The sequence below is a fragment of the Diabrotica undecimpunctata genome, chromosome 9, assembly GCF_040954645.1.
Source record: "Diabrotica undecimpunctata isolate CICGRU chromosome 9, icDiaUnde3, whole genome shotgun sequence".
Taxonomy (NCBI): domain Eukaryota; kingdom Metazoa; phylum Arthropoda; class Insecta; order Coleoptera; family Chrysomelidae; genus Diabrotica; species Diabrotica undecimpunctata.
Genome location: NC_092811.1, coordinates 64,698,421 through 64,723,083, shown reverse-complemented (window position 1 = coordinate 64,723,083; position 24,663 = coordinate 64,698,421). Strand labels below are relative to the sequence as shown.

General features: G+C 31.2%; 2 protein-coding genes across 2 annotated transcripts; one reads left to right on the top strand and one right to left on the bottom strand.

Annotated features, from left to right (window-relative positions):
* Nucleotides 1-11,879: 11,879 nt before the first annotated feature.
* On the top strand, nucleotides 11,880-13,430 carry LOC140451017 (matrix metalloproteinase-18-like). The gene has a single exon (XM_072544723.1). The coding sequence runs from the start codon at nucleotides 11,880-11,882 to the stop codon at nucleotides 13,428-13,430; it is 1,551 nt and encodes a 516-aa protein (XP_072400824.1).
* Nucleotides 13,431-14,258: 828 nt separating this feature from the next.
* On the bottom strand, nucleotides 14,259-15,686 carry LOC140451016 (uncharacterized). Its single transcript, XM_072544722.1, has one exon. The coding sequence runs from the start codon at nucleotides 15,684-15,686 to the stop codon at nucleotides 14,259-14,261; it is 1,428 nt and encodes a 475-aa protein (XP_072400823.1).
* Between the last annotated feature and the right edge of the window lie 8,977 nt (nucleotides 15,687-24,663).

Here is a 24,663-nt window from a genome sequence, read left to right as displayed (position 1 = left end):
TAAATTTACGTGGAAGAGAAAAGTGTGTTTTGTTGTTATTACTTTTGTTTGACCTATGTATACTGTGAGTATTGGATTTTTTTACTTCCTGTATTTGGAATGTTGCTGCTAATGCTACTAAGTTGATTAATAACAGGGAACTTTTCATTTTTTCTTGCCTGAAACAAGACGTTGAGGTTTAATTATTTTTTTATGGTATGTTTTGCTATTAATTTCAATTTTATTGTCACTTATATTTCCGATATTTTCCGCTTTTTCGTAAGGGTCTACTGTTTTCTTTTGAGATGCTTTTCTTAATTTAGTTTTATACAGATTTATTTCTGGGTCTATTTTAAGTTCTGGTTGTCTAATTTTATTTAATTTTTCTAAACTAGCCTTTCGTTTACTTTCTAATTTTTCTAGGATTAATTTATTTATTGAACGTATATTTTCTGTATGGTCTTGGATATATTGAGAAAGTTTGGTATCTTCATCAATCTCAAAAGGATTTCTATAATCTAAACGGCCTTTAATAATTTGAAAGGGTGTGTAATTTGTTGTACTATGAATGGAATTATTATATGATAATACGGCGTAATTCATTAGAAAATTAATAGGTTCATTCGGCTTATTATGTTTTAATGACAGTATTGTTTCTGCTATTGTTGAATGAAATCTTTCTACAGGTGAATTGCTGTTAGCGTTGTATATTGTCGCATAGTGAATCTCAATATTGTGAACTTTGCAAAGATCTTGAATTATTTCATTTTTCCATTCACTACCATTATCTACAGTTATTCTTCTGGGTAAACCGTAGTGACTAAAGAATTGTACAAGTTTATTAGCGATTTCTATAGCGGTTAATGCATTGATTGGATAGCATTGTCCAAATTTTGAAAAACTGTCAATTAGTGTTAAATAATATTGACCATGTGTTTTATAAGTATCCGCGTAAATTAAATCAAATGATTCATGACCTATAGGAGTTGGTTTAAAAACGAGTTTAGTTGGGTGTCGTTTTTTGACAAATATCACAAGTGTTTATATAGTCCTTTACATCTTCGTCTATTTTCGGCCAATAAAATAGTCTTTTGATTGCTTTTAAGTTCTCTTGTATACCACGATGACAAGTTTTAGTTTCATGGTATTGCTGAATTTTTAATTTTTGATCATCCGTGTCTATTACGTCAGTGAGAAATATATTGGATATTATTAATCTAAAAGAGTTATGCTTAAAATATTTTTGAATTACTCTTAAGAGTGATGGTTCTAGATTTTTATCTTTGAAATAAAGACAGTAAGTTTGTTTTGGTGCTATATATTCTTTAATGAAGTCTAGGAAAGGTTTTTCGATTTCTTTATTTGTTATTGATAAGTTTATCCTGTTTTTGTCGAAAATTGTTTGTTTATTTACTTTAAAGTTATTTTTATCAAAACTGGATACTATTATTTGATTTTTGTACGTATTTATGCATTTTTCTGTGTAAGTTGCACCAATAATTGGGTTTTCTTTATTTGAATGAATTGTTTCTATGTCGCTTGTATCTTGAGTTGTCACTTGGCCTGGATTTAATAAAATATTTTGATTAATTATAATCTGGGGTTTTTTCTTAACAGAGTTTGGTCTTATTTCTGAACTTGTTGTATTGTTATTTGTGAGTCTTAAAATTTCGTCCATATCATCTTCGTCCATTTGTATCAAATCTTCCGGATCTGGGGGATTTCCAATTATAGATAAATTATCTGTTTCTTTATGCTCTATTGGATGGATTTCTATTCTAGAGAGAGCATCCGCATTTGTGTTAAGTTTGCCTTTTTTATATATAATTTCATAATCGTATTCCTCTAATTTTAATCTCCATCGGACTAGTTTTGAGTTAGGCTCTTTAAGCGAAAATAACCACTGAAGTGGTTTGTGGTCAGTTATGATTTTGAATTTTACTCCAAAGAGGTATGGTCTAAAATATTTAACTGCATGTACTATTGATAATAATTCTTTTTCAATCGTGCTATAATTAATTTCTGCTGGATTTAATGTCCTTGATGCATATGCTACAGGTAGATCTTGACCGATCGGACCTTGGGACAAAATTGCTCCTATTGCAAAATTTGATGCGTCTGTTGTTAGATTAAAAGGTTTGGAGAAATCAAGGTATTGTAGTATTGGGTCGTTCATTAAGATCTTTTGACAAGTAGTAAAGGCATTCATAAATTCAGTTGTATGTTCTATTTTGTGATTCTTTTTTAAACATTGAGTTAGGGGTTTTGTTAATTGAGTAAAATTCTTGATAAATTTTCTATAGTACCCAATTAAACCCAGAAAGGATTTTATTTCCTTTGCTGTTTTAGGAATAGGAAAATTTTTAATAGCTTTTATTTTCGTCGGATTAGGTTTAATACCTTCCGGTGTTATTACATGTCCTAAAAATTCGACCGACTTACAGAGAAATTCTGATTTGTCTAATTGAATTTTTAATCCTGCTTGTTTTAGTCTATCAAAAACGGTTTTAATATTATTTAAGTGTTCCTGTAGTGACGTAGAAAATATAATTATATCATCCATGTATACTAAACAGATTTTATTTTGTATATCTCTTAAAACATTATCCATTACCCTTTGAAAGGTAGAAGGGGCATTCTTTAAACCAAAAGGCATTCTTAAATATTCATAATGTCCGTTTTCTACGTTAAAAGCAGTTTTTTCAATTGAGTTTGGGTGCATCTCTATTTGATGAAACCCTGAGACTAAATCTAACGTTGTAAAATATTGACATCTACCTAATTTATCTAGAATATCATTGATATTTGGGAGGGGATACTTGTCGTCTATGGTCTTATGGTTAATTTGACGGTAATCTACTATGAGGCGCCATTTTTGAGTACCGCTGGCGTCCAGTTTTTTTGGAACTATCCAAATTGGCGAACTCCAAGGAGACTGAGATGGTCTTATTATGTTGTCAGCTAACATTTTTTCAATTTGTCTTCTAACCTCTTCTTTGTGGACAAATGGGTACCTATAGGATTTTGTATGTATAGGAATTTCGTCAGTCGTTTTAATTTCGTGTTTTATATTATTAGTAAATGTCAGTTTGTCGTCAGGTTGATGCAATATATTTTTGTATTTGACTAACAAGTTTTTTAAGTTTAATTTTTCTTCTTCATTTAAATGGTCTGTTCTAATAAGAGAAAAATCAAAATTGCTGTTACTTTGTTCTAAGTTGGTTTGAGTTATTTCTTCTATATTAAAACATTCAAATTCTTCGTTTAGATATTTTTTTGCAAAAGGATTCAAAAAATCTCCATTTATTTCAATTAATTGTGTTTCAGAGGTGTAATTAGAGAGTTCTATTACAGTAAAGCCATTTTTTATTTTTAATAAGCCACCTTGAATGCAAATATTATTATTTGATAAATCTGGTATAACAATGTCTCCTTCAGGTATATTAGTTTTAATTTTTTTTAGTATTGAAGTATTGGCAGGTATTTCAAGTTTCTGTGTATCAAAATCTTTTCTATATTTTAAAGGTATTTTTACATTTTTATTTATAAGCATTTTGTTATTTAAATCAATATTTAAATTTAAGTCTATTAAATGTTTTATTCCAAGAATTCCGTCAAAATATGAATGAAAATCAAAAAGTACGAATTCTAGTGAAGTGATATTAAGTTTTTGAATTGTAGAGTGAAATTCTTTGAATATAGGAATGTTAGCTTTGAAATTTGCTTCTCTATTTCCTGTGCAAGTGATAATAGAAGTATTTGATGTAAAAATTGTATGTGGAAAGTATTTTTCTGCTATTATAGGTCTTAATAAAGAAGTATGACAACCGGTATCTACTAAAAGCTTTATAGGTGGATTACTTATCTCGATATATGGTAAAGAGTTAGGTACAAAGTTATTTATTTCTATGGCTCGATTTTTGGGGGCCAAGTTTCTGGAAAATTTTGTTCGATTATTGATTCATTATACATAATATGGTTTTCTATGTGTTGTTCGTCACAGGTATAATTATCGTTATATTGAAAATTGTTTTCTAATTGATTGTCGTTTTGTGATTGTTCGTCATAGTCAAAATGGTCTTGATTTTTAATGTGGTAATTATCATAATGATCTGGTTCGAAAATTTCAACATTAGTTAATTCTTCTGATATAAAATTAGGTGGTCCGGTAGATTTAAAATAATTATTATTATTTCTAGAATTTATAACGTTATTTCTTAATGATGGAATTCTTGATGATGTAGACATTGGTTCTGGGTCATTACTTGGTTTATGAGAATTTTTTGGAGAAAACACATTTACTGGTTTTCCGAATACTTGGGCATTAGTAAAGTATTTTTGTGGAATCGGTCTTGATTCAATTTTTATTGGTTGACTTGGAAAAGAAGGTCTTTGATAATTACTAAATGAGGCTTGATTTTGGAATGTCGGTACATTTTGAGGATTATTGAATTGTCTTTGTTGATAATTAAATTGAGGTGAATACATATGATTATTTGAAAATTGTTTATTAGGATTAAATATAGGACGGTTAAAATTTGGTCTTTGATTATTGTTATTTGTAGTCCTATTTGTCGTTATATTTTGTCTTTGTGGTTGTCTGTCTATTTGCCTTAAATTAATTTGTTGCTCCATTAAAGAATGATTAACAACTAAGTTTGTAGCTTCTTCAATATTTTTTGGTTTATTTAACATTAGCAACGTTCTTAATTCTGCGTGACAGTTAGAAATTAAGACAGTTACTGCTGTAACTTCATTTTGATTTATTAAAATTAATTTAGTATTTGGTTCGATATCTGTATCTGAATTAATTTTTAAATTTAGTCTCATTTTTATCATTTTTAATCTTTCTAAAAAATCTATAATATTTTCGTTTCTGTTTCTACTTAAATAGATAAATTGCTGATGCAACACATGTCGGTCAACTTTGTCACCAAATTTTATTTTTAAGGCATTTTTTACTTCTGGCCATGTATTTAAATCAGGCCTGCAGAGCAAAAAATCACCAGCTTCTTCAATAATTTTAGAGCAGATAGCAGCAAATACGAATTCGCTAAGACTATTGTCTTGTGTTTTGCCATATCTGTCATAAAATTTATCAACAGAATTTAAAAATGAATTTAAATGTTCGCTTCGTCCAGCAAATGGACGGATTGTATTTGCAATTTCTTTAGCTGCTTGAATAGTAGCCATATTATTATCAATTTCAATTTCAGTTATAGCTTCTAGCAAAGAATTTAATATAATAGGCATAAAATAAGTAAAATAAAATAGTATATATAAAGTAGTAAATTCAATAGATTCGAAAAATATTCAAAATTCACAAACAGTAAAAAAAAGGAAAAAGAAATAAAGGATTTGAACTCAACACTTACTTGATCAAGAAGTCTTCAGAATTCAGCCTAGGTCTTCTTTCCAGATGAGTGGTTGAAACCAGCGACGAAAGGACACTGTACTGTAAGCCAATTCGCCTTCAGGAATCCTACTGACTGCGCCACTTATGTTTTACGAGTTAAAAAATTACTTTTTAAAAAACAATTTTATTAACACGGACTAAATACAAGGATAATGACAATACAAAATCTTAAGCAAAAGTGATTTAAGTTTACATTTACTCTTATTTATATGTTTCTATTAATCTAATGTACATAAAGAATGTTTATGATAGAAAGTACAATGATTATTATAATGACACTATTAACTACATTTTTAGATACATAACTCATGACTGATATGTGGTATAAGATGTAGTAAGTTAAATAACAAAATATGTTAAAAAATTCTTTTTATTTTTCTTATACTGTTACATGTTTTTTTATTTTATTTTTCTCATAATATGACACTTCACAAAATACACATTTACTTTCCATATACATACCACAAATATCACTCCATTCATGTTTATCATAATCTTTCTTGCAAGGTAAATATTCTTCTAGTGCGTGACGAATATCTTGAGGTAGTTCATACCAAACATCGCTCGTTATATTTTCCATAAAAATGTGAATGGCACGTCTCAAGATTTCCTTAGATGGTTGCATTGTAAAGAAACTTTAAGCACAAATGTCCACAGTTTATTTGGTTATAACTTTGATATTGATCGTTATTGTAGAAAATTCTTCCACCGTTCAAATATGATACTAGTTCTCGCGGTGGCTTCAAGCAACCATATGAATCAAAGTACTCTATGTTGTTGTTTATCTTCTTGTAAGCTACCCAATGTGTACCGGGGTTCGTTGAAATGTCGAGATTAATTATAGCACATTCATGTTTACGAGGGTTACGCGGTAAATTATCTCTCATAAATACACCACGAAAATTTGAAATTTTAAGTAGTTTAGCAAATTTAATCAACTCCACATTAGTCAATGGTCTATTAGGTAGCTTCAACGGTAGTTTTTTGACTTCTTTAAATATAATCCAAAGCCACCTTTAGCGTTTTTTCGAAGGTATAATCCTTTACCTAGATGTTCCATAGCTTTATTGTGACGTTTATCTTCTTCTAGTTTCTTTTGGGCATTCTTTGAATCAATTACACTTTTAGCGATTGCGCTCGCGCCCCCCGCCAAACTTCCAAGAGCTGATAAGCCTGCAAAGATGGGGATTAAAGGCAAAATACCACCAGATTTTGGTTCGAATGGAATGATTCGTGGAACTCGTACATTCTTTTTCCCACCTACATTCTTAACGGCTTTTCTAGCTGCTGCAAGTGCAACTAAGGCTGATTTACGTAGATTTGGTGACTGAGGAGTACGTTTTAACGTTTTAATAATTGGTTGTAGTACATGTCGCTTAAATGAACCAACACCTTTACCACGTTTCATACCCATACCCAGTTTTCGTTTAGCTTTCATTGCTGTAGTAGTAAACCAGGCAGTAGCTTTTTCACTTAAAGTTGCGTCTTTTGCTTTAACTCGTTCCCACGCTTTGTTTTCCAACACCCAATCTGCTTTATGTCGATCTTTCAATGAATTACTTTGGGAATATGCGATATCGTGATCCCTCGCAGCTCGATCTAATGGATTTACTCCAGGATCTCCACGAACTAGACGTTTCTGTAATTTTGTTCCAGGTCCTAGATATTGGTAACCAGGAGCATGTAATTCAAACGGTAGACTATTGATCAGAGAATTTAAAACTCCTTCACCTTGAACAACCAACATTGAAATGAATTGTTTCTTACAAAAAATTCCTTTATATAACCAATTGTATAAAATACATCTCAATCACAAGATGAATGTCGTTCAACAAGACAAGACACTAGCAGTGGAAAACTTAGATTTTGTCGATAACGTGACAAGAACCAGTAAACATGGTGCATTGCTACCACATTCTTTTCGTGCTATCATATGTGGTCCAAGTGGATGTGGCAAAACTAATGTTATGTTGGCATTATTGTTTGACCTGAATGGCGCTAAATTCAAAAATGTTTACGTTTATTCAAAGTCGTTGTTTCAACCCAAGTATCAATTTTTGAAGGAAGTGTTGGAGTCTGTGAAAAAAGTAGGCTATTTTCCATTTAAAGACAATGACGATGTAATAAGTCCCAGTAAAGCTAAACCAAATTCTATTTTCATTTTTGATGATGTGTCAACTGATCCACAAAAAACAATACGTGAATATTACTGTATGGGTAGACATAAAGATATCGATTGTGCATACCTATGTCAATCATACAGTCGCGCAGGTAAACAACTTTTGCGTGATAATGCTAACCTTATTGTATTGTTTAAACAGGATGAGCTCAATTTAAAACACGTCTTTGACGATCACGTCTCACCTGACATGACATTTGACCAATTTAAACAATTTTGTTCCGAATGTTGGAAAGACAAATACGGTACATTCGTTATTGTTAAGGATTTCGATATTTCTAACGGACGATATCGTAAAGGCTTCGACAAATTTATAAAAATGTAGGTATGATCGAAACACTCGCATTGTATAACAATATGTCAGACAAAGAGGTAGTTGCACGCAAACGTAAAGTTGCCGAATTAGCTCGGGTCATTCGCAAAAAGTATTTGGCGCTAAAGTTAGGTAGAACAGAACAAGATGAGTCACTAAATAAACTATTTAAGCCGATAGCTAAACCTCTAAAAGATATTGCGCAATCTTCAAAAACGTTGCATCATGATATTAATAATAAGCTTAGACACGTCAAAAAAGAAGAGATCAAAACTGAAGAGGAGGTAAAAACAGAAGATAACGATGACGATGTATTTCCTGCTACAGTATCAACCAGTCAAGTTAAAGAACATGAAATGTTTGATCCTAATAATGTTTCGAAAGAGGTTATTAATGAATATATCGAGCAATATCCTCCAATGAGCCATAAGTATATAAAAGAGTTTTGGATGAAAGATAATAAAATTGATAAAAACTATGGACCTATTTACAATGACGAAATTGGTTGGATGTTAGGTAAACGGCTAATAAACTTTAACAAAAACAAAGGTAGTATACAAGTCATCAGTGATGGTAGTGGGGAAGGAGGATGGGTGCCGGGAACGCCAGGTCTATACCAACTAATTTTCTATGATAACCCTGAAGATTATAACGATACAGATTTAAAGCACTATAAAAGTTTATTAAATAGTACAGAAGTTCATCTGGATTCCAAAGGTCGTCTTAAAGGTGCAACTGGGAAAAATATCATCATATTATCAAACCGCTATTTAAACCTACCGATGAAACAACAAAGAAATCGCCACCGAAAACTCGATCTACTGCATTAAAGAGACAACCTTTCGAAGGTCTTGTTCGTTTAGCAAAAACGACTCGTTCATCATCGTCAACAACGTCTCCTCGAACATCGTTATCTTCACCATCTAGCTACAAGGGGTCAGGACTCGTCGATGATTCTCATTTGATCTACAATGATAATCCTATTGAATATGTGTATTGGGATGATCCAAACGAACTATGCGACAGACTCAAACTGTTGATTGCTTCCCAAGAAGCAGGAAACACATCCCACAATAACGAAATTGTTGCCATTATCAACGAATTACGTGAAGCAGATATTATATATTAATGTTAGGTTAGATTATTGGAACATCATTTCCAATATGAGTGTTGACAAGTTTGGTCGTCATCATTATCGTTCTAATGAACAAGTTGTTAAAAAGCTACGTGATGGTTTAAAGCAATCCATTTTGGATTTACAAAACCAGATACATACAGTCAATAAGGATATTAAACGAGATCCTCCTGTAGCAGGTATACATCTTTCCAACAAGAAATACGTAGATGAAAGCATTGTTCACGTCAAAAATTTTGTAAGAAAAGAGTTTAATTTGATACGCAAAGAATATAATGCAAACGATACTCAACTTGAACAAAAAATCTTAAACTCCATCAGCAAGATTGAAAGAAATTTTAATAAAAAAACTAATGAGTTATCTGATGACAATAAAATGGTTGGTTTGAAAATATCTGATTTAACAAAACAAGTACATGACTTTAAAAATAATTTAGATATATATAAAAGTGAAATGAAGAAGAACATTACAGATGCTGCCTACCAAAGTGCACAAAATATGCTGAAAACTTTGGAAATAGAAAAAAAGATTAAAACAATGGATCTTAATTCACATGAAAATCGTCTTAAGGTAATAGAAGATTACATCCAAAAGAGAAAAAATCATATAAAGACTAGGAAACAATGACTTAAAGCGTTAGAAGATAAAAAGGTTTGGAAGAGTAAAGATGTCTGATGTAAAAAAGATAAAAAGTAAAAAACATAATAAATTACGAAGCGAGTTACAGTTAAATATGCAAACAATAAATGCCAATAGAATTCATGATATTGAGCAATGGCAAAAAAGTATTCGAGATGAATCAGATATGAGATCATTATTAGATGGTAGAGTATCAGATCTGTCAAAGACTTTGTTCGAGCTGGATGAACGTTTATCTGCAGCAGTAAAAGAAATACAAGACTCACTTGCTATATTTAACACATATTTACTCCCTTTAGTCCAAAGAGTTAAAGCGTTAGAAGGTAGACATGGCGTATTCCAAAGAGAAGATACAACTAGTTAACGAGCTTCATAAGCAAGCACGAAAAAATTATCCGAGACGACGTACAATCATTAAAGGCTTAGACGATTCATGGCAGATGGACTTGGCTGAAATGCGATCTCATTCTCATAACAATAGAAATTTTAAATTAATTTTAGTTGTTATTGATTGTTTCTCGAAATACCTTTGGACTCGTCCATTAAAGACAAAAACGGGTGAGGAGCTAACTCAAGCATTTTCAGATATACTTAAACACAGTAAACGAATACCGAAAAATCTTCAGTCGGATCAGGGAACTGAATTTTACAACAACAAGTTTCAAAATTTAATGAAAAAACATAAAATAAACCACTACTCTGTTTTTACTACTATGAAAGCAGCCATAGCTGAACGCGTCATTAGAACGTTGAAATCCAAACTATACAAGTATTTCAGCTTACACGGTACATACAAGTGGATTGACATATTACCCAAAGTTACGTCTGAATACAATAATACAAAACATTCAAAAACAGGGTACAAACCATCACAAGTGAACAAAACCAATGAAAAGGAGATTTTAAAAAACAAGTTTACGCATTTAAAAATCGCAGGTCCACGAAAATTTAAAGTAGGCGACATTGTACGCATCAGCAAAACCAAAATGTTATTCGACAAGGGTTACGTTCCAAGTTGGACAACAGAATTATTCAAAGTTACTAAAATCAATATTACCAACCCTGCAACGTATATGCTCGAAGACATGCAAGGTGCACCGATCAAAGGGGCCTTTTATGATGAAGAATTGCAGAAAACAGCCAATCCCGATATTTACTTAGTCGAAAAAGTTTTACGTCGTAAAAATAACAAAATGTACGTCAAATGGCTTGGCCTTGATGCAAAATATAATAGTTGGATTAATAATGACGCCGTTATCTAAAAGGGTGGGGGGAACAGAAGTATGAAAAATTGAGGAGAAACACGTTTTTCTTTCTCAGTTTGTTACAGTCAGTTAGCTAGTAAAAATGTATTCCCAAGATGCTGGAGACTCAAGCGGCAGCGAGTATGATGTCACTCTTTCACCATCATCCGAAACATCAATCGTATGTGAAGACTATGATCATGAGTTGGATGCTCTTCTAGAAAAGTACGAAGAAGCAGCCAAGAACGAGACCCATTATCTGCTGTACACACATTTGTTAAATGGATCATACCAACTTGGATGTGGTCTAAGTCCAGCCAGAACATATACTCCTGCTGTAATTATGTGGAAGTCACCATGGCAGAAAATATCTTTCAGTACATGGGAATGGGAACAATTAATTACCCAACTCAATAAGAATAGTTTTTTCTATGAGAACGTGACCGTTCCTGATAATCCTGTTGAAATTCAGTGTGGTGACTATTGTAGAATTCGACAAATAATCTACGACAACATGAAATTCCTCGAAATAACCAAGCACGACATTAACGTTTGTCTCTCAGAAATGCAAGTGAACACCCTTTTAGAAGCAAATAACGAACTTTTAACACCGTATATATCCATGCTAGAGACTATTGAATTTTCAAATTATTATTATAATACGCTTAATATTGTTCGAAATAGTTTTAGTAATCAAAATTATACGTTTGTAGACGCCATTCAAAAATTGTATACATTTACACGGGAAGGATATACTTTACAACATATAGCGTTAGGGCAACTTATATTTTTCTGTAAACATAGGATCGCTAATGATCTTGAAAGAATTTAATAAAGCTTTTAAAAAATATGTATTTGTTGTTTTATTTATTTAAAATTAAAAATAAGATCAGTCGGGCTGGCGGGGTCAAAAAGTGTCAAATTTTACTTATATCAAACTAATACTTTCTTATTTGAACCAGTATCATTCGAGATGCATATCAATAAAGTTGTTCTGCGCATAGCAACTAGCATCGTAAGTTTTTGCTTAGGTGAAAATTTTAACGAGACAAATGCGGTGTCATGGTTAGAACAATATGGTTATATCACCACAAGTGAAACTGCACACACTGATATTACTGAAATACTAGAACAGTTTCAAGAAAGATATAATTTACCTGTGGATGGAAAATTAAATAGAGAAACAATGGCGTTAATGCAGAAACCAAGATGTACACAAGGAGACAATGCTTACGCTGTAAAATCAGCATGGAAAAAATTTGATTTAAAATGGTATTTTCCGCAATTTACCCCTGAAGCTTTGGCAGTCTCTAAAAGAGTATTTGAAATATGGGAAAAAGCATCAAAATTTAAGTTTACTTATCTGAAAGTTCCAATTCCAAATCCAGATATAACAATAACAGTCGTTCCAAAGCAGCACTCTTTTCGATATAATTGCCAGGGTAACAGCGACTGTCCTTTTAAATTTACAAGTGGTGTATTAGCACATTCTTATTTTCCTCCAGCATCTGGATGCATAGAAATTCATATGAATAGCAACCTAACATGGGATTTCAGTTTGAATTCTACAGCAGAAGGTCGAACAAATTTCTTTGCTGTCCTTCTTCATGAAGTTGGTCACGCTTTAGGTTTATCCCATAGTAGCGATAAGAAAGCTGTAATGTATCCGTTTTATCAAACCCTACCTACTAACATATCTGAAGATGACAAAAGGGGCTTAGAAGAGTTATATGGACCTAAAAGTAAATCCACATCGATTCCAACTCAAGCTGGTGTTACAAGGAGCAGTTCTCCAACTTTAAAGACAACCACAACAGAAAGATCTAGGAGTAAGACAACCACAATAGCCAAGAGTAATAAATCGATGCAAAATGTCATAACGAATGTATGTGAATTGGAATACCCAGATTTAATATTTTTAGCATACGCTCCATCATTTCCAGCATACCGAATGTACATAGTAAGTAAGGATCTGATACGGAAATATGACTTAAATAATGAAAAGATACCCACCGATGCTGAACAATTTATAAGATATTTGCCAAGGGGAATTACGAACGTAACACATGTTTTTCAAAGCACCAATGGAGATTTAATTGGTGTAAGTAGGAATCGTATATACGCAGCAGCATTTCCTAGCTTAAGAATTCATACAGATAACATGGTACCTGAAGTTAATAACGCAAGAAGTATTGCTGGTTTATTTCAAACAAATTCAGGAAAAAAATTTGTTTGTTTTGATGGTTCATTTATTGAATTTAATGATAAAGGCATTATCTCAAGAGGACGTATAAGTGACGTTTTTCCAGGAATACCAAATGATATTACATCAGCATTTAATTACATTGATGGGCATATATATTTCTTAAAGCAAAACATTTATTACAAGTTTAATGAATTTACAAGAAGTGTCGTTGAAAAAGGTAGTTTTAACTGGAATTTGTTAGGGTTCCCTTGTCCTGATAATGGATTAATAAAACAACTGAAATCCTTATTATCTAAAGTAAATTTATTTTATGAATGATTAATGTCTAAATGGGAATTTGTATTGGGAAAATGTAAATTAAAATAAAGAATATTTTATTATAAAGTTTTTTTATTTTGACATTTTTTTATTTACAATAATATATGTACAAAATATAATATAAACATTAACTTAGATAGGAATGAACAATTTTTAATTTTTTTTAAATTTGTTTGTCGAAAAAAGTTAATAATTGTTTTCAAATGAGTCAATATCACAATCTACATCTGAATCATCAAATCTGGTTTTTCTAGGCATTTCATGTAAGTCATCTATACAAGAATCGGTATCTTTTATTTTAAATAATACACGTTCAAAACAGTTATGACACCAATAATATTTTTGTTGGTACACATCCTTAATAATATCATGGATATCGTAAACCTCGTGAGAATGGTCATAGCAAACAAATATATATTTATTTAAATATTCATGTATTTTTTTAAATTGATAAAAACACCTTTTGCATACTTTAAGACGATATTGTTGAAGGAAATATCCACTTGACCATACGCAATAACTAGAATAATTTTCAAAAACATACTCCCAATCGGATTTTCCTAATATAGTATTAATTAAATCTGGATCTATTTCTTTGGAACATGTAATATAGTTAAGTCTTTCATATGAATGATCAGAATCATTTTTAGCTTTCTTTATCATAAAACGCCATTTAAATTTAGGATAATATACCACTATTGTCTTGGTTAATTTCCATGGTAGCGGATATTGTAGCATAAAATCTGCTGCTGATGTTATTGATTCACAAATTTTTTTAACAGATAATGTTAATAATATTGGAACGTTCATCTATAACAAAAAAAAGGCTTATTCTAAAATACTGTAATGACCCCACGGAAGCGTGTCAAAACTGTTCGGAATTAAATAGCGTTTATCATCATACGGACTTAAACCAATTTTTGTTTGTTCGATAGAATAGACGTTATGTGCATATGACCTAATACAGCGTTGTGTAGCTGTTTTTTCTTTAAAATTTTTTAAACATTCAACATAATCCTCAAATTTAATTTTATTTTTAACAATATTATATTTAACTCCTTTAGATTTTTTAACGATCTTCCCACCCTGCACCTTGTAACTATACATTTTACTTCGAAGCCCAACAAAATGTGTCATAATTTTACCGTTGTTTTCATCTTTCATTAGACCTGGCACCTTTTTGTTTTTTCTTGGTATTTTATATATGTTATTTTCCGAATAATCTGAAGTATCGAATTTATCAGAGTCAGCTTTAATTACCTCCTCATATACATCCTCACACTGTAACTCGTAGACAAAACTATCGGTGTCCATGTACATAAGCTTACACCTATCTGCTCCCATTTTTGGTAACATATAGTTGTAATGAAAATCATACATGACTGTCTTCGAGAGGTCTAGAATTGCCTGCCCTACATACAGAGGTTTATTAAACGTTACTTCAAGCTTTTTTAATTCGATAACCACCAGATTTTCCTCTAAAATTGTGCAACTATGGAATCGAAAATTTGAAATTAAGTTTGCGGCGCCATAACGACCTCCCCAAGATTTGGCAATTTTGCAAATACGGTGTTTTTTTATATTTTCCATGGTTTTGCCGAACACAGCGTTGTTCATTAATTTATATAGATTTTTTTCGAAATCTGTTCGAGCTATAGCCCTATTTCGAGTATTTAGCTCGATGTAGGGCTTCAACCAGGCTCCCTGTTTAAATTGTAAAATTTTATGAATTTTCGTTAACTTTAATCCATTAGCTAGCATTTGTTTTAAATTTTTATAGTGAACAGTATATTCTTTTTTATCGTTAAGTGTTGTCATTAATTTCGACAATTTTACTCCGCCACTGGGCGGTACGCTGCGTTCGGCTGCAAACGGAAAATCTTTATGTTTATCATGCAATTCTTGTGGGTATGATAGATCAACTTGTAGCACATATCCTATATCAGAGTTGTCGGGTATTGATGTTACATCAAACGGTGTTACATCATCCACCCATTTGAAGCCTCCGTAGGGTAAGAGCTGCTCCATTGCAAAACCATACAAATTGTTTACATCCAGGTACATAAGGTACTTGGAAGGCTTTTTAGGATCGTATTCAGACATATATTTATTGTTGGCCTCCGAAAATCGGTTACTACACACGGATATTCCACCTCTTATCGCATTTTCGTAAAACAACACCATGTCTGGATCCTTTAGTAGTTCTAGCCTACACCCAGTATACTTGAGCATACAGTCCCACGTATATCCGGGCATTGTATAGTACCACGCAGGATCCAAACCATAGGTAGAGAAACATTTTTTACGTAATTGTTCGAAAACGTCAGCAAGAAGCAGAATATCTGTTTTTAAATAAATATCGGAATATTCCCCTATAGTTTGAATATTAAAATGCTGCCAAACAGCTTGTGCATGAGCATACTTCTCATCACTTATAGTTTCATCGTTTAATTTATTGTAAAATTTTTCAATTGAGGGCAAATCTTTTTCATTTAATTTTTCTAAAGAATCAATGTAATCGTAACAGAAAACTCCTTTACGCGTTAGTAGTTTAAATTTATTTTCATCTAAATTTTGAAATTCCCTCTGTAAAATTTTCTTTTCTGAATCAGATAAAATTGAAACTAATTCATCAAGAGAAGCCCCCATAAATCGAAAAGAGTCTATAAATCGTAATTTAATGTTATTTTCATCTGAGTGCAGCGTAAAGGAGATATATTTATCTTTGTTGATGGGAAGTACACTCAAGTGACCTTTTTTACATAAATTTGAAATCATAAAGTGTGAGTCATATCCAGAGAGGTTATGAAATATAATAGGCACTACAAACAATTTTCGAAAGTTCAGATTACATGCTTGGTGTGCGAAACCTCTGAATTTCCCACTGAAATGGTCATGATCTTTAACGATTATGTCTTTGATCGAAAAACTTTTACTGCAAATATGACACGATGTTGCTGTACTTGCATTTGGTTTTTCAATCATAGGCGTAATTGTTTTTATTTTTGAGTTTACAAATTTCGCAACATCAGCCATACGATTCGCAAACCAATCCATACAATCTGCACCTCGGTAGCTATCGAAATACGAAAGGTTGTCGTCAAAGTTGCATTTTACATAAAAACCGGCACTATATGGAACATGTTTTTGATATTTTACGGTTTTAGTTAAATTTACGTTGCTTTGGTTATAATTTTCTAATTGACACTCAAAATCTGCATAAACTACAAAAGGAGTAGTTTGCTGATATGTAAAGTTTTTAAATTCGACGTGGCTCTCTTTTGGAAAGTTAATTTTATATTTATTAAATTTAGAACACACTTTTTCATGCTCAACTAATTTATTTTGCTGATGAAAATAATTCATACATCTATCGCAAATAAATTTTTTGTGATTGTTCTTATTTAACTGACTACTAACCAGACGCGAAAGATTTTTAATCCAACAATAATGGTATTTAATATCTTCGTTACAATCATCATCAGCTGGTGGAGCATCATAATCATTTAAGCGCGGATAATATTTATTTTGAACTAAAAGTAAATTAACGTGTGTGTCCCGTTTATTTTCCGTTAATCTAGCAGGTAATACTGTGTAAAATAATGTTTTGTCTGTTTGAACTAATTCTAAAGCGTTAACATTAACTGAAATATTTAATTTCTCAAATTTTGAAATTTTTGTTAGCGGCATAGGACTATCTAAATTCTCTGTTTGTAAAACTTCTGTAAAGTATGGATATGAAGAGGTTTCTTCTGCATGATTTTTATTAATAGGAGCCCGAAGAGCGCTTACGATGGCCCAGTAAAAACAATTGTGATCTGTATTTTTAATGTTTATACAAGCATTTTTTTTTTAAATTGGTTCTGGGAGTCTAATGTAAGATGAAACATTTCCAAGTTGAAATTTATTTATATTAACAGCTAAAGAAATAATTTTATTTAATGCAAATCCCGAATCTTTTTCGGCAAATTCCGATAATTCGTTTAAAAGTTTATCTACTACATTTCCCTTGAACCATTCGCCTATTTGAGTTGATATATCAATAACATAGTTTTTAGTATTAAAATATTTAATTTCCAAAATCTCATTATCTCCTGATTTTCTAATAAACTCCCCACAAAATGCTGTATTTACTTTAAGTGCAGAGTGGTTTTTTAAAATTTTACCGATTTTATTTTTAAAAACAACTACACAATCTCCTAAAAATTGATTCAAATCCTTATGACGTAAATTAGCTATAATTCCGGTTTTGATTCTACTTTGAAAGCTTGATTGTACATTTTCCCATTTAACCCTCTGACCCAACTTTAAATGAAGACCCGACCCTATATGCCTATTTAAAATTAGTTTTCTAAAATGTTTAAAATGACCCAAATTTGTTTCTATTTTTCTACAAGTGCCTACAGATAATTTGTTTTGTTTCCTACTACGAATTACCTTCTTACATAATTTAATTTGTTTTTGTAATCGTTTAAGCCATACTTCCGCATCTCTGATTGTAAAATTATCAAATAAAATTTTTCGTAATTTTTTAATTGCTAGTACAACACCGTCCGTTTGTTTGATAATATTATCAATATTATTCGAAGACATTTTATTTTATAAAAGAACACTTTACGACAAACAAATTGGAAAAAAAATTAAAAAATTGCTCACCCCTATCCTTTTTTCTAAACGTTAATTTTCGGTTATCCTAAACGATGATAGGAGTCTTTTTTTACCAACGTCTACTTCTCCTTCGAACGTAACAGAATATTTGTCTCCACAAAGTGTCCCTATGGCTGGTTCGTACACTTCCGTCACCCGCTGAGGCAGAAAAACTACTTCCGTTCCCAAATCTAGCAAAACTGCTGGTCCAAAGTTGCCCTTCACCACTTTTGCGGACTCTATTGGAAACGGCTGTCCAACTGGTAGATCTTTTAATTTTTTTATCGGTTTCCTCTCTGCAACTGAAGACGCAGCGTTAATTTTTGCTAGATCCATCTGAAAATATTAACTTGCTATACAAATCTATATATTTAGAAAATTCACACTAAGACTATTAGGAAATAATAACAAAACGGAAAATCAAAGAAATAATATGTATATTGTTACGAACAAAACGTGCTACGAAAATAAAATAGATAGTAGAATAGAATAGATTATAAAAGAATAAATATGTATACTGTATGAATAATATCGAGATTTCTATCGAAGGATGCCAAAATAACATTTTTATCGAAATCATATGTATACTGCATAACAATAGAAATAATATGTATACTGTACGAATGGTCGGCCCTTTTATCGAAATATGTATACTGTATAAAAATAGAGAAATAGAAATAATATATATACTGCACGAATGGTTTGTCTTTCAACTTTTTTAGTGGTTTGCATACACAACTGTATATATTTAGAAATTCAAACTAAAAACTATTGGCATGAGATAATAATAAAGCGAAAAATCAAAAATACATATGAAAAAAGAAATAGTATATATTGTTAAAAATATACATACCAGAACGAGATAAAAAGAAAGAATATGTCTAGTGTCGAAATAAAATTGAAATTTCTAGCGAAGAACACTAAAATAACATTTTTTATCGAAATAGTGTGTGTATACAACATGAAAATAGAGAAATAATATGTCTACTGTACGAATAAAACTAAAATTGAGAAATAAAACAAATAAAAACGAAGATCGGGAAAAATAATTAAAATTTCTATCTAAGATTACTAAAAATAACATTTTTGTTGAAAAATTATGTATACTGTATAAAAATAGAAATAATATGTATACTGTGCGAATACATACCAGAACGATATATTAAAAAAGAAAGAATATGTCTAGTGTCGAAATAAAATTGAAATTTCTATCGAAGAACATTAAAATAACATTTTTTATCGAAATAGTGTGTAAACAACATGAAAATAGAGAAATAATATGTCTACTGTACGAATAAAACTAAAATTGAGAAAAAACAAATAAAACGAAGATCGAGAAAAATAATTAAAATTTCTATATAAGATTACTAAAAATAACATTTTTGTTGAAAAATTATGTATACTGTATAACAATAGAAATAATATGTATACTGTGCGAATGACCGGTATTTCAATTTTTCCTTGGTTTGCATACGAAATTCGAACTAAAACTATTGGTATGAGATAATAGCAAAAACGAAAAATTAAAACGAAAATAGAACAAGATATTAGAAAATAAAGAATAGGTATGGCAATAAACTTGAAATTTCTATCGAAGAACACTAAAATAACATTTTTTTATCGAAATATAGTGTATACTGCCTGAAAATAGAGAAATATTATGTATACTGTACGAATAAAACAAATAAGGCGAATATCGAGATGTGTACTCTTAGAAAGAATTCAAAAATATGTGAATATACAAGTTAAAAAACAAAATCATACAAAGAGAAAACTTACCTCGGTATATTAGTCACGACACAACTTTTAGACACAAACAACTTTTTCTTATTGCTAAACAAAGCACAATAAATGAAAAACCGGCGTGCATCCTATTTTATATTGTGGCTTAATTGACGTCACATGCATCTAATATTAAACATTTTCCAGTTTATTCTTGAAAGTCGTGTTGGTTCATGACTAATTATTCAATAGCAAATACTTAGTAACGCAACACATACAGCATCCGGAAATGCCAATTGCATGTAAAATGCATGTGTGTCTAATTCTCGACACCAATATTATAGATAAAAATGGGACTCCCTTGGAAAATACCATTATGCAGTAAACTATTTTAAATGTCCAGAAAATACAATTACATGTAAAATGCATATATTATATTTTCAGTACCAATATTATAGATAAAAACGGGACTCCTTGTGAAATAACATTTTCCAATGAAGTATTTATACATATCTAATTAAACTGTATACCAAAGAATATGTTTTTTATTAACTAATATATTACAATTCTATAAATTATGTATTTGAATTAAATATTTTTTTACTTCACCAAAAAACTTAGTCGCTTTATCAAATATATTCTATATACGTGAGAGCGAAATAGCTAAATTGATATAGCGTCTGCCACTATAACAGACAATTGTTGGATTGAGTCCCCATATTAGTAGCATTTTTTATTTATTTAATAATTGTAATTTGGATTTAAAAAATGGGCGTTGATACAAGATTTGGCAGCTAAATAATTTATAAATTATTGTTGAAAAATGGTTAATAACACGTGACTACTACTGACATCTAGCGGATAAAAGTTGCAGCTAGTCAACAAGATTTGGCAGCTAAATAATTTATAAATTATTGTTCAACAATGGCGGATGCCAAGTGACTAGTAGTGACATCTAGCAGATAAAAGTTGAACTATAAGTCAGTAGACTCCTTCCACGGCGCGTCGGGCATGTGACGTCATCTGTCTCTCTCCAACACATTGATAGAACGCTCTCTCTCTAACACATTGATTTCCCTATGCCGGGTGGAACCGGCATAAACACTCTACTGATAGGAGTGGCACAAGAAGAAGAAGACACACAATTTAAGATAGAAAATATATACAAGATTATTTCGATTTTGACAAAAACCCGGCAATATTGACATTACCAACCTACTAAATTAAACACTAAAGTTTACTTTTACTAATGAAAAGAGCTGTAGGTATTATGAAACCAGGTGCAACACCATAGTGCACTTTAGTGTAAAGTGAACATTAGTTAAAGTGTACTGTTGTCATTATGCAATCGGGCGTTAGAATTTTTAATGTAATAAAAATACAAGTAACCTTATAGCAATTTTTTTTATTTTATTACATCAGACAAGAATTTTTGATAACAAATATGATCATATTTAGATATTTGGCTCGAAGTCTGGACCGTCTATCTGTTGAAATTTGTCCTGTGGAACTAAAGTTTCTTTCAGATTCAACTGATGTTCCTGGAATACAGAAATACTTCTTAGCCAGTTTTTGCATAGGATTCAATTCCATTACGGTCATGGGCGCCCATATATCAAAATCCAGGGGGGGGGGGGCAAGTCAACTCAAATTTTTATTATCCATACAACTTAATAAAAACTAAAATAGCCGATTGCAAAAATGCAAAAATATAAACATGATTTACAAACAGTAAAGAAATACCAGAAAAGTAAAAGTAATCTTAAACAAAAAATTATTAACAACATATTTTATGGTATGACTTTATACATACAAATTTTATTATACAAAATTTTTTATGTAGGAATAAAAAAATCAATTTTAAGCAAGGATGTTAAAAAATAGTAATAAAAAAAGCAGGTACTCTGAGATACGAAATGCAACACAAACAATAGTGTAGTTTAAATAATATGTAAGTAACATAATATCTGAATTGAAAAATTTCCTTTACTAGGAAATTAAAACAAATATTCAAAACTGTACTACGTTGAAAGGGTTAGGGTAGGGTGTACACCCTTCTACTACCATGCTTAGCCGAAATTGCATAAATAGTCAAATGTGTGCAATCTTCAAATACTTCGCTGGGTGCCAACTTATTTATATTTGACATTAAAAATTTGCACTATGTTGTAAACAATTGAAGAAATTTAATTAAAAATTTATTTGTTATAATTTATTATAAAAAAATTAACATTTTTTTTTCAGTTAGTATTGTATGTATTATAATTTATTGAAACGAATAATTTCCCAATAGAATCTAAAATGGTAAAATGTTAAACCCAACAAAACGTAAAAAGTAAACTTGATATTGAAGGCTAGTGCTCTGTATCTTGTGAAAATAAAAACTGAAGGTTTCTGGGCTTTTGTCCAAACTCATCCATTACTTTTTTAATAAAATTATTTCGATTGTTTTCTATTTTATTTCTATGAACGCTCATCATACATAGTCCATCTAATCTTTGTTTACTTATAGTGGACCTAATCCAGGTTTTAACCCTTCGAAGAGTTGAAAATGATCTTTCAATCGTGCATGTAGTGGGAGGAAGGCTCAGAGAAATTTCTATAGCTTGGGCTATAGCTGGGTAAATGGTCTAGTAGCTCTATAGCAATGGTCTAGTAGCTCTATCATTGAAATATCTTCTACATCTAAATTGGTTTGATTTTTTCAATAATAGAGCCACAGTGATGCCTGTTCTTTTAGATTAGTAATTTTGTATAAATTATTTATGATTTCTATTATTTTGGCGAGGTCTTCTTCAATTAATTTTATTATGTTTTTGGGATGCAAGTTATACAATAACATACCAGGATTATTGTCTTCTGAAAATCTGACACCAAGAGAACTAATTAAAGAATCTAGGTACGGAATAAATAATGACACTCTAAAAAAGTCTTCAGCAGAATTAACCGCATGATTTGACCGTTGTGTTTGCTTTCTAGGAGCGATTCGTGGTTTTTCAAGGGTAATACTTAGAGATTCGGCATCATTTGTACTCTTTTCAAAAATTGTTTTAAAAGTTGTTTCCGCTTCTTGTCTGTGCTTTGTTATTATATCAAGAAATAACTATATGATTTTTAACTGCCATCATATCTATTGATTTAGTTTGTAAAATGTTTACTATGGGTTCTAAGAAAGAAGAATATTTGGAAATCAAATTTAGGGAAATTATAAAAGTGGAAGATGTGGCACATGAAAGCTGCTGTGCTCTTGATCTTGTTGAGCAATTAAATTTGTTATCTGCTATTATTGTTTCTAAAACATTTTTGATTTCAATAAAATTTTCTGAAAATATTCGAATAGATTTGTATTTTGATGACCAGCGAGTTTCGGATAACAAAGGCATGTTTGGTGCTAATCGCCGTCTCAAAGTACTATCACGAAAAAATTTGATGACATCTTTAATAATTCCCACACAATTCTGAATTTCTCTAACAGTATTTAAATCATTAACAACCAGATTTAATTTGTGTGAGGCACAATGAAAAAATAATGCTTTGGGATGTTTTTCTCTAATTATTTTTTGAACACCACCCTCTTGACCAGCCATAGTCGCGCATCCATCAAATCCCAACCCCACCAATTTTTCTACATTTAAATCAATTTTTGAAAGAAATGTTAAAATTTCAAGTGCTATTGATTTAGCATTTAATTCATTTAATGGTACGAAATCCAAAAAATCTTCATGAATTATATTTCCGTTAACTGTTTGTTTTTCAACATATCTCATCCCAATAGTGTTACCTCGGGGGAACAAATACGGGTCTATACACCTTCTGTTCTCCCCGGGTGCTCTGTAGAGGGCTTCGAATATCGCAGTCGAGAGCTCTTCTACCCAAGTCCATTTACTGGGTATGGACTTGTAAATATTTATCTTCTGATGACTTGTCTTGAAAAAGACAAGATATTTCTTATATGACAAACGTACACCAAGTCGAAATAAAGCATCAGGTCGTGGTCTTCTGAAGGCTTGTCTTGAAAAAGACAAGATATTTCTTACATCAGATTGTAGTTGAATAATATCTCAGCCACAGAGTATAATTGGAACAGCAGGAAGCAGGGCCCCAAAAGCACTAAGCTCTCGGAGGGCCCGTGAGGGACTGACCTGGCTGACCTGAAAATCGCCAATATTTATATGTGCCGTTCGAGCGATAAATAGGAATTTCCAGGTCAAGAGCCAATGGGAAAATTCGAGGCGGGACTATGGCATTCGATGACAATAGATAGTTGTTCGACTCCAGATATATCTGCAGTCTCATCGGCAAGCAAGGAAAATGCGATTGTGTTTGGATGGTTTATTTTTTCGATAATTTGCCGTCGAACAACTAAGCCACATATATTTATTAGCTTATTTTGAACTCTATGTGAAGTATATTTTGCTTAGCCACTTGTACTTTTTAAATGATCTATTAGACGAGTGTCACCAAATTCGGCCCTGAAATTAAGAAGTTTTACAAAATTTCCGTCGTTAGATTCTTTTCCACGCAATGCTAAATCGCTCGTTCCACAAAGAACGATTGTTGAAATAATAAAAAACAATTTAGATCGATTTTCTTCAATTTTTAAATGAACTGCTTTATTTAATTGCAAATCTACACTGAGACTTTCTGCGATATTACATCAATAAAACTTTTAGATCTTATAAGACTATCTTTATGCCATTCGAAATTTTCATGAGATTTTGCATATTCGTGAAATTTTTTGTATTTATCAAAAGCTTTACAAATGAAAAGGCTTTGATATCCCCTTTTTACAGGCGATCTAAATAACACACAATTGATGCATAATGCTCCTTGTATTTTTTTTTTGAATAAATTATCCACGGAA